At 43.1% G+C, this 15,840-nt stretch overlaps 1 protein-coding gene across 3 annotated transcripts in view; it reads right to left on the minus strand.

Annotated features, from left to right (window-relative positions):
- Positions 1 to 6,995: 6,995 nt before the first annotated feature.
- The window catches only part of LOC144133422 (uncharacterized), a 363,299-nt gene continuing 354,454 nt past the window's right edge, over positions 6,996 to 15,840 (minus strand). For all 3 annotated transcript variants that reach the window (XM_077666514.1, XM_077666513.1, XM_077666512.1), the window contains exon 13: positions 6,996 to 14,019. In XM_077666514.1, the coding sequence (XP_077522640.1) occupies positions 13,976 to 14,019 (44 nt within the window). In that variant the 3' untranslated portion in view covers positions 6,996 to 13,975. The remainder of the gene's footprint in view (positions 14,020 to 15,840) is intronic.

The raw sequence follows: 15,840 nt of genomic DNA on the forward strand, positions 1-15,840 counted from the left end.
GCCGGGCATTTCTTTTCTTTTTCTTTTGTTTGCTCTCTCTCTCTTTCCTCCACACTACTGAAAGGAGGCCGGCTCCTTTCTCTCGTTTGTTCTTCCTCTCTTCCTCCGCGTCTAGACTTCTGCGTTTGAGAGTAGCCGCATTAAAACACTTGCTTCGAGAGTATGTCAATTCGATCCAATCCTGTGGCTCGACTCGACTTTCAGAAGACGCGGCAAATACGAAAGTGGCGCGATGTTGATTTCAGGGTTCACGTTCCCGTTGTGGTTATTTGAATGTTTTATTTCTCTTGTTTGTCCATTACTTAGGCATTTAAAGAACGTTTGAAAAAGAATAAGAAAAACTAAGACATGGCAGATCAGAGTGTGTTGGTCCACTTTATGAGTGCGCTGTCCCAGACGGTCGCCAAGTTTGGCTGGCGATCTATCGACATGACGGGTGCTGATAACGACAATTACATGATCGTCAGCGCATGAAGTGCTGTAAACAATTTTTCTTACCTGATTGGACCTTAAGATGCAGGCTCAAGTCTCTCATTTCGTGCATGATTTTGTAACCTCCGGCTCCTGTCCCACCCTGGTTCGTACGACTGTATGAGATCGTATACGGGGCCAACAGCGACAGCTACCAGCAGGCTCAGGAGTGAGCGAAGATGCCTGTTGTGTCTTACCTGGAAAAAGACAAGGTTCCAACAGTGTCCTAGCTGTAAGACGATTTCACCTTTCCTAGCAATTCCCAATAGGTAGCTTCCTGACCGATGTAGCCAGGTTTTCAGTCACATTGCTGGTCGCCGGTTCGAAACAAATTAGCCATTTTTATCACCTTTTCTTTCTGTCGCCCCCGAGTTGATGGCTTTAAAAACACAGCACGAAATTTTATTTTACGTAGGTACGTCGTAAACGCCATCGAGACACAATCACGTTTATGATTAGGCTCTCCTTAGAGGTCTACGGAGGCTGGCACAGTTTAATTCTCCCACTGTAACCATCAAGCAGCCGGGAAGTAATATTTAATACTCTTTTATTTACTTTATTTTATTTAATACACTTTTTATTTCTGGTGTACCAGAATCATTCCAACTCTCCGTGTAACCATCTCTCGCGACGTTGTCGGTGTTTCTCGTGTCAGCTCCTACTCACGGAGTTACTTCTGAGTTCAGTACGGTCAGGACAGTACGGGAACAATTTCTCACATGTGGGGCATGCTAATTAAGAGACACAAGCGGCAAGTTTACTTGGACTATAGTGTGGTCCTAAGCTAGATGCTATATTTATTTATTTATTTATTTATTTATTTATTTATTTATTTATTTATTTATTTATTTATTTGAGTACCCTAAGGGCCCATTAGGGCATTACATAGGGGGGGGGGGGGGGGGGGGGGGACGAAAAAGTTCAAGCATGAGTGAAATCTGTACAATGTAAATATATGAAGGCATTAGGAACCATAAAAAACATCTAGCAGAAGCAAACAAAGAAAGAAAGAAAGGAAAGAGTAACGAAGTTTATACAATGTTTAGTAGCGTGAAACACACATAAGAACCTAAAATGTGAACCAAACAATCAGTACCCATCGGAACACGAGTTTAAGGATACAATCAAATAAACATTTAGATAAACAGCCTACACAGATACATATCAGATGAAGCGGAATGAATTTTACACAATGTCAAGCACTTGAAAACACTGTTTAAGTAAATAATCAAGGAAATGTGGTTTCGGACAGGTTGACACACTCTAAAAAGGTTAGCAGTGCTGCATGAAATGATGATGATTCCGTAAGCGAGACAATGTTTGCAGGTAGCGAGTTCCATTCGGCAACAGATAAAACTAGAGGCGAATTTTGATAAGCGTTAGTCCTGGCAAATATAGGTTTTACTTTATGAACATGGTCTGTGCGGGTAGAGATGTGGGGAGCGGGAAGAATATGGGCTCGAGCGAATGCAGTGTTGCTGTGGTAAAGGCTATGGAAGAAGGTCAACCGTGATAATTTCCTGCGCATGTCAAGTGGAGGGAGATTAAGTAATTTCTTTAAGGCGGACACACTTTGATATCGCGAGTATGAAGTTAAGATGAACCGCGCAGCTTTATTTTGAACTGATTCGAGTAGGTTCGTGAGATTAGAGTGATGGAGGTGCCAAATTATTGACGCATATTCTAAAGAAGGCCTGATAAGAGAACTGTATGCTCGAAGTCTGGTATCTGCGTTAGCAAGGTGTAAGTGACGTTTCAGGTAACCAAGTTTTTTGCATGCTTTTGTGGTGATGTGTTCAATGTGAGCATTCCAGCTTAAATTGGAGGTGAACAGGACACCCAAGTACTTGATTGAAGATACTGAGTCAACAGTAATACCGCGTATTGCATATTGGTCAGAGGTAGGTCGAGGTATCGAAGCAAATTTTACGTGTTTAGTTTTGGCTATGTTAATTTCCATCTGCCATGTGTCACACCAGTCAGTTATATAAACTAGTAGTTATGTGTGCAGTATAAACAATTGCACAGACACGCACACACGCATCAATTAATGCTATGAATGTTTCAGAGAAACCCGCCAGTAAAAATTAGTAGGAACACCTAATTGCATAATGAGCTGGCAGTGCGGTAGCAAATTAGAACCTGTTGATGCCTTTATCGGAAATGACGACGTTACTATGTTCCAGCCAGTGGGCGAATTTGATGACCGACGATGCATTTTTTTTTTCGATGACGCTTTTAATGATCTCGCATTAATATTTTAGAAATGGTATTTTAGACAGAAAAAAAGGTCGATTTCATGGCATATAGTAATAAAAGCTACGGCGGACGTCGGGGAACAGGTAATTCGTGTTAACTAGTAAGCTAGTTAACTAATTTTCAATACCTTCTCAGCTACTTCAGTTGCAGGCTGCATGCGCTAAACGGCCGCGTGGTTTCGTTTGACGCTCCGGAATAGATAGACTGATAGAATAAACTTTATTGTCCAACGGATAAGGCGATCTACCCACCCCCCGACACGCAGGTCAGGGGGCGGGTGCCGCCACTTCAGATGCAGGCTGAGAGGTCTTGGGTCCCAGCAGCCTCTTCAGCCAGTTGGACGAGCAGAAGCTGGAGCACAGGGTCCGAGCTCCGCAACAGGGTCTCCCAGGTTTCTCTGCTGTCTATATTGTGCGACCCCCCGGGAAACTACGCGCATTCCCATAATGTGGTCGAGGGTCCCTCTTGCGCCACAAAGATTACATTTATCGCTCCTGGCCCCGGGGAACGTGTGGTTCGCCATAACCGGGTGCGGATACGTGTGTTTGCAGTCGCCTCCACGAGACTGCTTGTCTGTAGTCTAATTTCGGGTCTAGCGGGGGTACCACTAGTCTACGCTCCAATTAATCTATAATGCTGCGTGATCTCCCCATATTTCAGCATGCGCTCTCCGCTCCCTCGGTCATCGAGGGACCCTGTAGCGGCTCGGCGGTAGAGATATCGAGCCAGCTCGTGGGCCGCCTCGTTACCGGGGACGGCTTCGTGCGCCGGAGTCCAATTTTTTTTTTAATTTTCCTATCCATCTTTCTCTCGCCTAGGATTCTGGCCGCTAAGGGCGAGATCGTTCCCTTGCTAAAATTTTGTACGGCAGTTTTGCTGTCACTGATGACAAACTTCGCTTCCGTTCCAACACAAGCAAACGCGATCGCAATTTCCTCGGCAACTTCTATGCTCCGCCCGCGCAAAGTGGCAGCTGTCACGGGATTGCCCCGGCCGCTGACGACCGTTGCCACCTAATAAAACCGCCGCCACCTCCCGCCGCGTCTACGTAGGTTACCTCATGTTCCGAAATTTTGCCGAATCTAACAAAAATTCGACGTGTTGCAGCGAAATTGGAAATTGGTTGCTAGGGAAACGAAATGGCGCAGTATCTGTCTCACATCTCGGCCGACACCTGAACCGCGCCGTAAAGGAAGCGATAAATGAGGGACTGAGAGAAGAAAGGGGCCGTATTGGAGGGCGCCGGCATAATTTCGACCACCTGGGGATCTTTAACGTGCACTGACATCGCACAGCACATGGGCGCCTTTGCGTTTCGCTTCCGCCGCGCTTGGGTTCGAACCCGGGTGCTCCGGATCAGTTGCCGAGCGCGCTAACCACTGAGCCACCGTGGCGGGCTGGCAGGTGCAAGGGGATTAAACACGGATTAACCGATTAACCGTGACGTGATGGGCTGGAGGACCACTTATCTGAGGGGCATTTGCCGCTTTTGGTTCATGAGCTGTGCGCGAACATTTGCGTGCTTAATTGTTTCCTTTGCTTTAATTAGGGCGTCCATTTTGATTAAACAAAGCTTGGCGACAGACCCGCCGCGATGGCTCTGTGGCTTGGGCATTCGGATACTGTGGCGGAGGACTCGGGTTCAATGCCGGCAGGGGCGGCCGTGTTTTGCTGATGGAAAAACACAGTTAAGAGGCGTCCGTGGGCTGTGCGATGTCAGCGGGGTCTAAATTGATCCGGAGCCCTCCTCTACGGTGTTCATACCCATGTGTTACTTCGGGACGTTGAGGCCTATAATTTTTTTTTTCTTGGCGTGACAATAAGCATCCATATATTGGTCCTGTCCTGCTATCCGACTATCCCTTCATTCCCGCCTCTCCCCTCCGCTCGGTGCGGTAGCTTAATGATTATGGCGCTCGGCTGCTGACCCGAAAGACGCGGGTTCGATCCCGACCACAGCTAGCGGTCTAATTTCGCTGGAGGCGAAATTCTAGAGGCTCGTGTACTGTGCGATGTCAGTGCACTTCAAAGAACCCCAGGTGGTCGAAATTTCCGGATCCCTCTACTACGGCGTCCCTCATAGCCTAAGTTACATTGGAAAACCAAAATCCAACCTCTCTTCTCCACCGCGTCCTCCTTTTTCCTGGCACGGGTGGCTTTACCACTGCTGCTGTTATTGACAGGAAGAATGAAAAGGAACGTGCACGGGTCTTCCCACTGGCTAAGCTGAGCCACAATCGCTGCCTCGAGCTGAAAGTAGAAGAGTTTAAAGATAGGAGTGCAAAGATATAAAGAAAAGACGCGCGCGCGCTATTATAACCCGAACCGATCCTGGAGGCAGTGCAATATCGGGCCAACCCGTGCAGGAGTGCTTCAAGCACTCCGCCAGATTCCAAAAATAAGTTGAATATCTTGGGTCCCAATAGGAGCCGTAGCAGATACTAAATCAAGCGTAGTGAAGCTTTCGCTTCAAAACCCACCGCGGTGGCTCAGCGGTTAAGGCGTTCGTCTACTGAGCCGGAGTACGGCCGGGTTCGAACCCGACCGCGGCGGCCGCGTTTCGATCGATGGAGGCGAAACGCAAAAGGCGCCCGTGTGTTCTGCGATGTCAGTGCACGTTAAAGATCCCCAGGTGGTCGAAATTACTCCGTTGACCTCCACTATACGGCACCTATAAGTCTTTCTTCCTTCATCCCTTCCATTTATGGCGCGGTTAAGGTGTCCACCGAGATGAGAGACATGCAGATACGGCGCCATTTCCTTTCTCCAAAAAACAATCTTCATTTTTCAGCAGTATCGGTATTATAACAACCTTGAAGACTTGCTAGAAGTGAAGCATAAGAGATCAAGCGGAATTTTTCACATTTGGGCACATTCTTATTGCATCGACATTTTTGGACAAAACACCTCAAAGCTGATGCATTTTTTACACGTACTTCACATTTATAACTTATTGAGATATCGATAAATGTGTATGAAAGAAGGCACTTCCCATAATTATTTGCATAGTGCACTTGTGAAAGAGCTAGGTAAAAATTGTTTTGCAAGGCAGGCAGAAAAATATTCTGCATTTCCTGCACCAAATATGGCTCTTTTACCTCTGCACCGTTGTGCATTTGGCATGCTCAAATGCTGTTGTCATATTGATTGCACACATCATAGCGCATTGTGTGTGTCGGCAGTGGAGCAGCATTTTTAGGAGTCTTAATTTGGGAACATCAGTGGACTTTCATTGTTCATTGCCTATGCTTCTTTAGAGGTACTTTTCTTGCTGGTGGCGAGCTGTTAGTAATATAAGTTCGAAAGGCCAGCAAATGTAATGTGCTGCTTTGTTTGCACCTCCAAGATTATTCCAACCATGAGATGACCTAGCTGCTCTTGTCGTTTCTTTGTTCTTGTGTGCAGTGGGTACAGGAAAATTTAAAAAATCCAGCTTGTCGACGACGACACTTACAAAGTTGTCGTATTCGAGGATGACTTGAGGGCATTCATCATCGATGTGGAGTTTTGCAACTGAACTCTACCTTCGAATTGTACCAGCTTCCCCTGTGCCCACAACAGAATCCACGTTTGACAATACTATTATGTTGCAAATGCACAAGAACGTCTCCACTTTCAAAAGTAATATCAGAGCTTCCTCTCAGCTCTTTCTCCACCTTAAGTGAGCAAGCATGCAAGTGATTTGCCTCCACGTGCCACATGCTAGAATTCCCATGTGTTTCACCATACAAAAGGTCACCGTCTGAGACATATCTCCATTGGTGATCTTCCCGAACAGTGTTCAACACTCAAATCATCCAATTTCCTCCATTGAAATGCAAGATTTTTGATGCCTGCATTTAACGAGAGCTTTTTGTACAGTATATGCTCATAAGAATGGCACATATATGGGAAGAATAAAATGCCACTGTGAGGTTTTGGGCATTAAGGCGCCATGTCAACAAATTATGGATGAAAAACTTTGAAAGTCTACCACAGCATGTTTTGTCTGTGGCACCGAAAATTGTAGCGGCATGTACACATGAACTTCTTAACATGGTTAGTGTGCACAATTCAAGGCCGGAATTTTGCTTTGTATAAAAAATACAATTAGGTTTAGGTCGCGTCCACATTTGTAGGCCCAGTACGAAAAGGCGATGAATTTTATAACTATGTACGTTTGCTGCTCAGCTGAAACAATAGTTTTCAGAATATGTCATCCCACTCACCGACAAGTAGCCAGCCACTGCTCATGTTCCTAAAGAATCACCAAGTAGACAGCATAGTACACTTTAACATGACCATCAATTTATTGAACAGTTATATACATTCAGGGTTGTTTAATACAACGTCAACAGCATTTAAACACTTAATGTTCAACGACACATACACAAATACAGACTCTGTCAAAACATGAACTTCTGGGGGTTCTGTAGGCTCTTCTATACAAAATAAAGGCTCTTCCTCTAATTCGTCGCACTTGACATCAGTATAGGACACGAAGCTATGTGCAAAGTATAACATAATTAATATACATAACAGCAGGTTACTATATGTGTATATATCACGCAAAAGCAGTGAAACTGCACTCTCTGCCAACGTCTAACCCTAAATATGCAAGCCTATGTACATTTTACTCGTGTCCTATAGGTATGAGGCCCAGCGTGCTTCAATGATGCCAATTCATGCAGCCCTGCCAAGCTGTTGAAGTAAAACACAAAAAGTGATAGCAGAAAAAAAAAAATCAAAGCACATGATAATGGCGAGATCTCTACCATACAACCAACTACACCGATCAAGAAATGTTTCATCAACATGCAGCATACACTGCAACTTTTCTTCCACACCATTGTTGTCATGGTCAAAGCCACTACTTCTGAACAAGCAGATATGCACCAAAAGTTAACAAGTGCCTTTTTGCATTTCATAAAGTTGCCCTGTACAAGCGCTACATACAAATATAAAGTTAGGACTTTTGATTATGCTAGACTACTCAATCTGACATACCTAACTTGCATGTAACGAATGCATGGTGTCACTCAAACTTGATCAGCTAAGTGCAATCTGACATTGCACAGCTAAATGAAAGACATTTTAGAGCAAGAAATAGTGTAAGAAACCTCACATATTCAACAGTAATGATAAGCTGCACAAGAAGAATGGTGCTGCTCACATGCGCACATTTAAAAAGATGTGAAATACACTGCGACGGTGCTTTTTTATTCATAATTTGAAAACGCTTAATCCTAACGCTTCAATCACAGTCCAAGCTGCACATTTATATCCTTCCGGACTTGTTAATGCTGTTTCAATGAACATGACTCTTAGCCTCCCACAAGTGTATGGCCTCTTCAAACAAAGCGCGTCAATGTCTTTGCAACCATTTCCTACTGGCACTCGAAGAGCAAAAGGAGACATAGAAGACTATGGATCACACATGAGATCAGCACAATACACAGCAACAGCAGAGAGAGGTTTCTATAGAGTTCAAAGCATTATGCTCCATGGCAATCAAAGAATATCTCTATGACAGTGCATGCACATTATAATCACACGGCAAAACTCACAGCTTGAGTGCACAAGGATTACAAGACACTGATTAGCTATGATTTTCCTATGAAGAAAGTAGTGGCAAGGCATGGCGTTAAGCTGATATTTACATATGGGCTGTGTGGCTACAGAAACTTTCTTCAGCTATGGCACGAGGGCTGCCCGTTGAGCCACGAAAGCAAAGTGTGGCAGCAAAATGAAATTGAAGGATTTCATTCATGTGGTGACATAATAGGGTCGAAGGAGAAGTGGATGGTGTGAGGCAGCAGTTTTGTGCAGCACTAGAGCACAACGGTGGCCATATTCCAGTGCTTCACGCAAGCTGCAAAGCATGGCTAGATAAAGTAAAGCTTGTCTTGCATTTGACAAGCCCCAGCGTATGAGATATAACTTGGGCTGAAACAGCTGTGTCATTGTTTAGCCATTAGAGCTCAAGCGTATTGCAAATGTTTTGTAGGTTACCCAGAGTAACCACAGCGAACCTGTAGGTACCCGCCATACAAATGCACATCAAACATGTACTAGCAACACTGATGTGCCAAGCAGTTTCTTAATTAGGAAGAAACAAGCTACAAGAAACTTCACTGATATCACTACACCTCAAGCTGTCAGCATCGACCACATAACGTTCTATGCGCAGCTCTGTGCTTTGACAAAATGCTCAGATGAATAACAATCCGTACAGTAAGCAGCGTAGAATTTCGCTATTGGTCCTTGAATGCGAGAGGCATGTCACGCACACATCTGAATGTACATCACTTGAATGTGGTGACATATAGAACACTGAATCTAGGTCGAATACCTCTGCGTGAAAAACATGCATATCTGATCTGTTGTTGTGGACATGATACAAGTGGGTAACTGAATTCTCACAACTCGTAGGTCAGAACAATGGTTTCAATGCAGCACGATTTAAAAAGTGACCTTTTTGTACGAGACATGTCTGCTGATGGCTAATTTCTCAGCATGAGGCTGCATAAGCTTGTGTGCAGCAGAATATGCAGATTTAGAAAATTCTAAAGAAATCTTTTGTGCTTTCATGAATTCCAGATGTGTACCATAGGAACTTCGTTTGAACACAACATAATTTCGAAAATTGCTGCTTTGCTTACATCATAGTTGTGGCAAATTATTCATGGCAAGAGATGCAACTGGGACATGCCACGTTAATACATATGTCCAACATTCCAACATACTGACTCACTTCAGCGGGCCGTCCGGAACGGCACAGGAAGGTCTGGTTTGTTGGTAAGAATTAGCAATAACTCTCGTTGAAAAGGTTGCACGCGAGAAATTTTCACTTTCTTTGGCTCTTAAGACAATCGCAAATCTAGAGCACGTAAAATTTTTCATGTTTGTGAAAAATCTTCAAGAATTCAAGTTTGTGAACTGCCAAGTGGCACTTGTCGCATTCCCCATTTCTTTAGTTGTTTTTTCCTGATCTTTGTATACTAAACACTTGCGTGATGCTTTCTGCTATGCCATCATTGAGAGATGTATTTGATGATGAAAATGGTGCCATTGACAAGCCTCTAGACTCATTTGGGATGGGGCTACATCTGGTTTCCAGTGCTCTTGTATCGAGGCAACGCATCCACGTTAGCAATCTTTTCGGTGAGATAAAATTTTCTCTCGGCATAGTACATTCTTTTTCAGTTGCTTTTCATGGAATATATATAGCAGATGTAAACAGCCACACATATTACAATGATGAACGTTGCCTTGTACGCTTTCAGATTCCCAAGCCAGGGCTCAAGCTGCACCTGAAGTGCAAGCCTCAGAGTTCGAGAAATAATCCTCACCTTGAAGATAAAGTCGCATGCACTGCTTTCACTATCATCTAAAAGCTTAGGGTATTTGCAGTCTGTGCCCGCCTCACTGCCAAAAAGTAGCGCATGAATTCCAGCACTCTTGAAACATTAACTTTCCCGCAATGTCATGGTCGTGTCCAAAAGAAGCGAAGAGAAAGTAATTTTTTTTTCCTGCCATATATTCTCGAAAGCAGCGAGTACGTAATGTCACCTTGTGTGAAAAATACTACCAAAATATTAGCACTCAAGCATGTGACATCATTTGCTGATGCATATTTGAAGCAAATATTTTAAAGCGAGGATGGCGAATTGCCATGTTTACAAGCGAATGGGTGAACTTCTATAGAAATATGTACCGAACAATTAAGTTTTGACTTAATACATGCAGTAAAAAAACTCTTGCTGAACATTTCGCCTTCAGGAATAACAACTGTTCCAGGATTGCTCCAATAACTTTAAAACATCAAGTGCGTATCTCTCAGTCATTTGCACTCTAATGTGACCTTTAATGATGCATCAGAGAAGTGTCATACACATACAGTAGATTCCCTCTAAGATGAACTTCCATCAGTGAGTTCCTTAATAAGCTGAACAGCTCCAGGACTTTTGTTCAGTTTACGACAGACATAATGTAATAAATATATAATTAATGATAACTCCAACAGTGCCACACCCATTATGACCCTACAGTGCCAAGAGGCCATTAGGTTTCAGCAACTGCACTGAATTGGCTAAAGACAGAATACAACCAGAGGGTGACAAGACATAAAAGGCAAGGCTGAAAACAACTACTACTGAATGGTTGACAAAAGGTGCTGTGTGCAGCACTTCTGAAAGATATCTTTGGAGTGCATGCTATGTGTTCCCTAGCAAAACCTGCCCCATTTATGCTTCTTTCATTAGGGGTTTACTACTTGTGTCTATATATGTTCTCATTAAAACTGACCCATACTCTGCTAAGCCTTTAAGAAGTCAGAGTTAAGCTGAACACATATACAATGTCACATCATGTCTGCTTTGAAGGGTTTTGCCAAGGCTGGTGGAGCAGGAAATGGCATACACAAGAGAAGGACACACACAAGCGCTTGTGTGTGCTTTCTTCTCAGGTGTGCTATTTCCTGCTGTGCCAGTCTTGACAAAGCGTGTCTAAATAACTTGATTCAGATGTCCACGCTTCTTGAAGGGAGTCTACTGCATTTTTAACACAACAATGAGGTTTGATAACATGAACTCCAGGTCAAAGATATTCAGCCCGCCAAGTTCACAACTGAGTTGAAGAGCAGGAGCTTAAACAGGCACGTGAATACCCCCCTAACGTCGACTTTGCACGTAGTACAAGAGCTCAGTAGCTGCTTGAGCGGTCAAAAGGTGAACAGTGCAATAGGTAATGTCACTCATCTTCATTATGCTACACTGCAGTCATCATGGGGTATATCACACAAGCGATGTAGTGTTACAACAATCACATAAATACAGTCCTGAAACCGTTTAAACAACTGCAAGCAATGCCAGAAAAATGCAACTAAATTCTTCTGACACATAAAGAACCTACAAATTAGCACTCATGTGAGTATCCCTTGCACAGAAAGATCAGGATATTCAGAGTGCTTTCGGAAGAGAAGAGCTATATTTTACTTGAACTATGTAGTATGCTTGCAAGATCCATGGCTGAGTACAGCATCAAGCATCTTGGTGGTGCAGTGTTTTCATAGCAACAGTCAATAAATAAACACATCTGCCAAGCCCAGTCATGTCCTTCTGACATAGATGCACTGTGGTTATCATAGATGCATTTCAATCTGCGTCAACCAGTTGTATCTGTCGACTAAATGCATCATTTTTTTGGATTTCATAAATGTCCACATAAAAATATTTTTTGCAGTAACACCTACTTTCATAACATCTTGCTACATAACAAGATAGAAACACTGATTTGCTTCAGAAACAGCGTGTATAACAGGTTATCACACCAAGAAAGGTATGGGAAGCAGTATTTTCTCATTGCTCTTGCCTTTCTGTGGTCGTCCATGCTTCACAGTGTCTGTGCATGCTTTCAAACAAGAAAAAAGAACACAAACTAAAAGCATTGAGCACCACTGAACCACCTAGCAGTTGGGAGCCCTGAAAAGGATGAAAAAGCTAGCACTATAGGTGAGAGCACAGGTGAAGGAAAATGGTGTAAAAATGGAAGAACCACAACAGAAGTGCGACACAAAGCAAAGCTTTGCTAGTTGCATCTGTATTTACTAGGTTGGTTGTAACGTAACGAATCTGCACATAACCACTGCAGAGTGATGTTATGTAATGTGCCATCCTATTGGAAGCTGGCCAAAAGAGTCGGGCCTTGGAAGCAATGCTACCATGGGTAGCCGAACAGTCAACTTTTCCCATCCCTGTTCATGCACGAGAACCAACGATATGCAGTCGCCCCAGTATTGATACATCCGCAGTCTTCCATCAACACGCAACCAGAACACTTTGTGAAACTGCTTTCTTTGATGACAGCTCGTATGGCGATGGCTTTGTGACAACAACAAAAAGAAAGCAAAAAAGGAAACAGACAAAGGCCACCACTGCAGCCATGATGACATGACAAAAACCACACACTGTGACCAAGATAAAAACGCAGAACCTCTACTGCACTCCCTGCAATAAAGACAGATGGGATTAACTCCCGACGCGATCAATATCCCCAGAGGTCAATCAGATTAAAACATAAAAATACAAAGGAGGCAGAAATAAACAAAACTTGGCTTTTAAAATGGCAATGCAATGTTATGATACCCCCCATGCTTATGTATAACAGGATGATGGTACACAGGGTGACAGCTTTTACGATGTCACAACAGAAAAGCAAGCATATATGCACAGCAAAATTTGCCGCAAGTGTTTACGCCTGTGACATTGGCCTATTCCGCCACGCAAGGCTGAAGTGCCCAAAGTCTGTCCATTAGCTTCACAATGAGCTTTATGACAAGCAGTTATGACTAAATGTCTTCACTAAAGATAAAGGTAATGTAAAAAAGATGCCTTTTTAGGCAGTGAGGATAGAAGCACAAACAAAGAGCCAAGAATGCCGTCATGGTGTTTTGTGTTCATCTTTCGTCACTCCATGCTGCCACATGACGCAAGTACATCGCCGAGTAGTTCACAGTTCCATTTTAATAAAGCAATCAAAGAACCTGGATGAGAGAAATGGCATTTACTGCCTAGCTTATTATGGAGTTTGCTCACCTGGGATAGGTGTTCACTATGTTTTATCTTAACCACAATGAACAAGCTTTAAGCCACAAGTTTTCAAGCAATACATACTCATGTACGACAGCATTTCTGTATGAGTGATTAATAACAAATGTATCATCTCACAACGTCATCATTCAAGCCGCTCCTCCAAGCATTCCAGCTGCGAAGTCCAACACGAAAAAACTTTTTGGATCACCTCACTTAAAGTTACCAGAACAATGCTTCGCAATTTCCTCACTGTCGAACCTACACTGTGGCACATATTCAGAGTAAAGACCTTACCTGCACCCGTGTGCAGCCAGCACAATAGGTGTTGTGACCAGTGGACACAAAAACTTGTGCTTTTCTTTGTGACAGCAGGGAACACGAAAAAGCGCACGTACAAACACAGAAAACACAGAGTGTCAAACAGCACAGAATGTGCGTCGACACCCCACATGAAGCCAATAAAAAAAAAATTAAAATGGGAGAAGAAAAGCTGCCCAAGAAAAGGCAATAACTTATAAACAATTAAAATCGTCCGCTTCAAATGCTTTAGGAACATTAGTTCAATATGGCGCATGCACAGTTGTCTCTTGCAAGCAAGTCCAGCTTCCGTTAGAAAAGGCCAGCTCAGCCTTGGTTCACTGCTCTCGCCTTCTTCTTCCTCGAGAGGAAGGCATTCATTCTGGCGGGTACTTAAAGTCCACAGAGGGCTCTGGGAAGGCTGCAAAAGGACAAGGACAGACAATAAGACACCACAAAGCGGCAACAAACACGCGTCGGCCAGCGTTAATTCAAAGCACGGAACAAACGAACAGACAAGTGGCACGATGAAACATATACGATGGGATGTGATGTGCTGCAAGAATCGGAGAAATTGTTCCACGGCTCTTTTGACACTATTTTTCAAAAATAACTATTCGATACGATCAGAAATCCGGCTGCCGTGATCAGGGTTTCATACAGTCGACAGATTTTGATGAAAGGAAACTGTAAAGCACATCTCATGTGCTGTGCACGTCTATGCACGTTAAAAAAAATCCGAGTCAGTGAAAATGAATTCAGAGACCTACTATACCTTTTATGACAATTCAAATAAAACTACCTTAAGTTTCACCATATGCTGTCCCAAGCACTGTGAAGCTAGAAATACTTTTCTGGTCCAATGTGTTAATAATTTCAGTGCTGTTGTGATTTATTGGCTCTTTCTGTTCACAAATGATGCCCGACTCTGCAATGCAAGAGGCTGACTCAAGGGTCACAGTGTGATGGTGTGCTATAAGCCTCGATACTACGCATGGACTGGCAGCTTCAGTGCCTCGAAGAGCTTCACATATACTATTTGTGAGTTTGTCATGAGTGCGGAGCATACGCTGTGTAGACCCTTGATCTAGCTCAAACTCACTGTAGCGTCCTCCTTGACTGATAGCCTGTCCAAAAGAGGCTTTAACGAGGTAACGGATGAAATAGCTTAGGCACAAATTTTCTTGAACCAGAACCTGCGTAAGCTTTATTTAATAAACCAGAAGTACGAAGAATAGACGCTTGTATGCAAACAGCGTAAGTTCACATAAAACCACTAAGTGTGGCACGACTGGTCAGTCATCAGTGTACATCTTGATACTTCCATTTTGCTTGAGGGGATACTTGTAGTGCGACAAAAAGACAGACAAGGGACAGAAGATGAATGTTCATCTTCATCTTCTGTCCCTTGTCTGTTTTTTTGTCGCACTACAAGTATCCCCTCAAGCAAAATGAACCAAATCACCTGGCACAAAGTTTTATTGATACCTCCATGTTCAGTGTAGTTGTACTATATGGCATTGTGGTCTACGGAACTTGTAACTCTGAGCAGATAAATTTTTCTTTGAGACAAACTTACACACAGCAAAAACTTGAAAAATGCCTGTTTAATTGCATGTCTGACTTGGACCCATTTACTAGCCCTCAGCTATGGGTCCAAACAGTTTTTTTGTCCTTTTTGTATTGTATGAAGAACCAAATAAAATTTGAGATGGATTGAACTGAACTGACCCTTTAACTACCAGTCAAGGCACTAGCCTACGACTTTCCCCTTTATGTGCCCCCCAAATAGGCATGGCAAATCAGCTAACACAAGTGTATTTGCAATTTTTTGTTGTTTGCAAGTGGCCTTAACCCAGATAAAACTGAATGCTCAAAGATCGTTAAAACAGATCCTTAACTTTAGTTGAGATCAGAGCAAGAAAACAGGCTTGTAGTTAAAAACATCCCATGGAACCAAGCACTGTATTTATAGCATAATAAAAACATAACTTTGCAAAGATACCACAAATTATGTTAAGTTAGAATTATGAAAAGCATCAATCTTCAAAATCACTAAGCACAGGCCCTTTAGCTAGAGGCTATGATGGAGAAGTTGAGTGATTGTATTCTATGTACAGTGAACAACTTAAAACTTTAAAACTCGAAAAAAGTGTAGACACAGAGTGTGAACACAAAAAAAGAATAAGGCACAACATTCCACAGCTGTACATCACACACTGATTCAGCTGTCTAAAATCGA

Source organism: Amblyomma americanum, chromosome 5 (assembly GCF_052857255.1).
Source record: "Amblyomma americanum isolate KBUSLIRL-KWMA chromosome 5, ASM5285725v1, whole genome shotgun sequence".
In the NCBI taxonomy this organism is placed as follows: domain Eukaryota; kingdom Metazoa; phylum Arthropoda; class Arachnida; order Ixodida; family Ixodidae; genus Amblyomma; species Amblyomma americanum.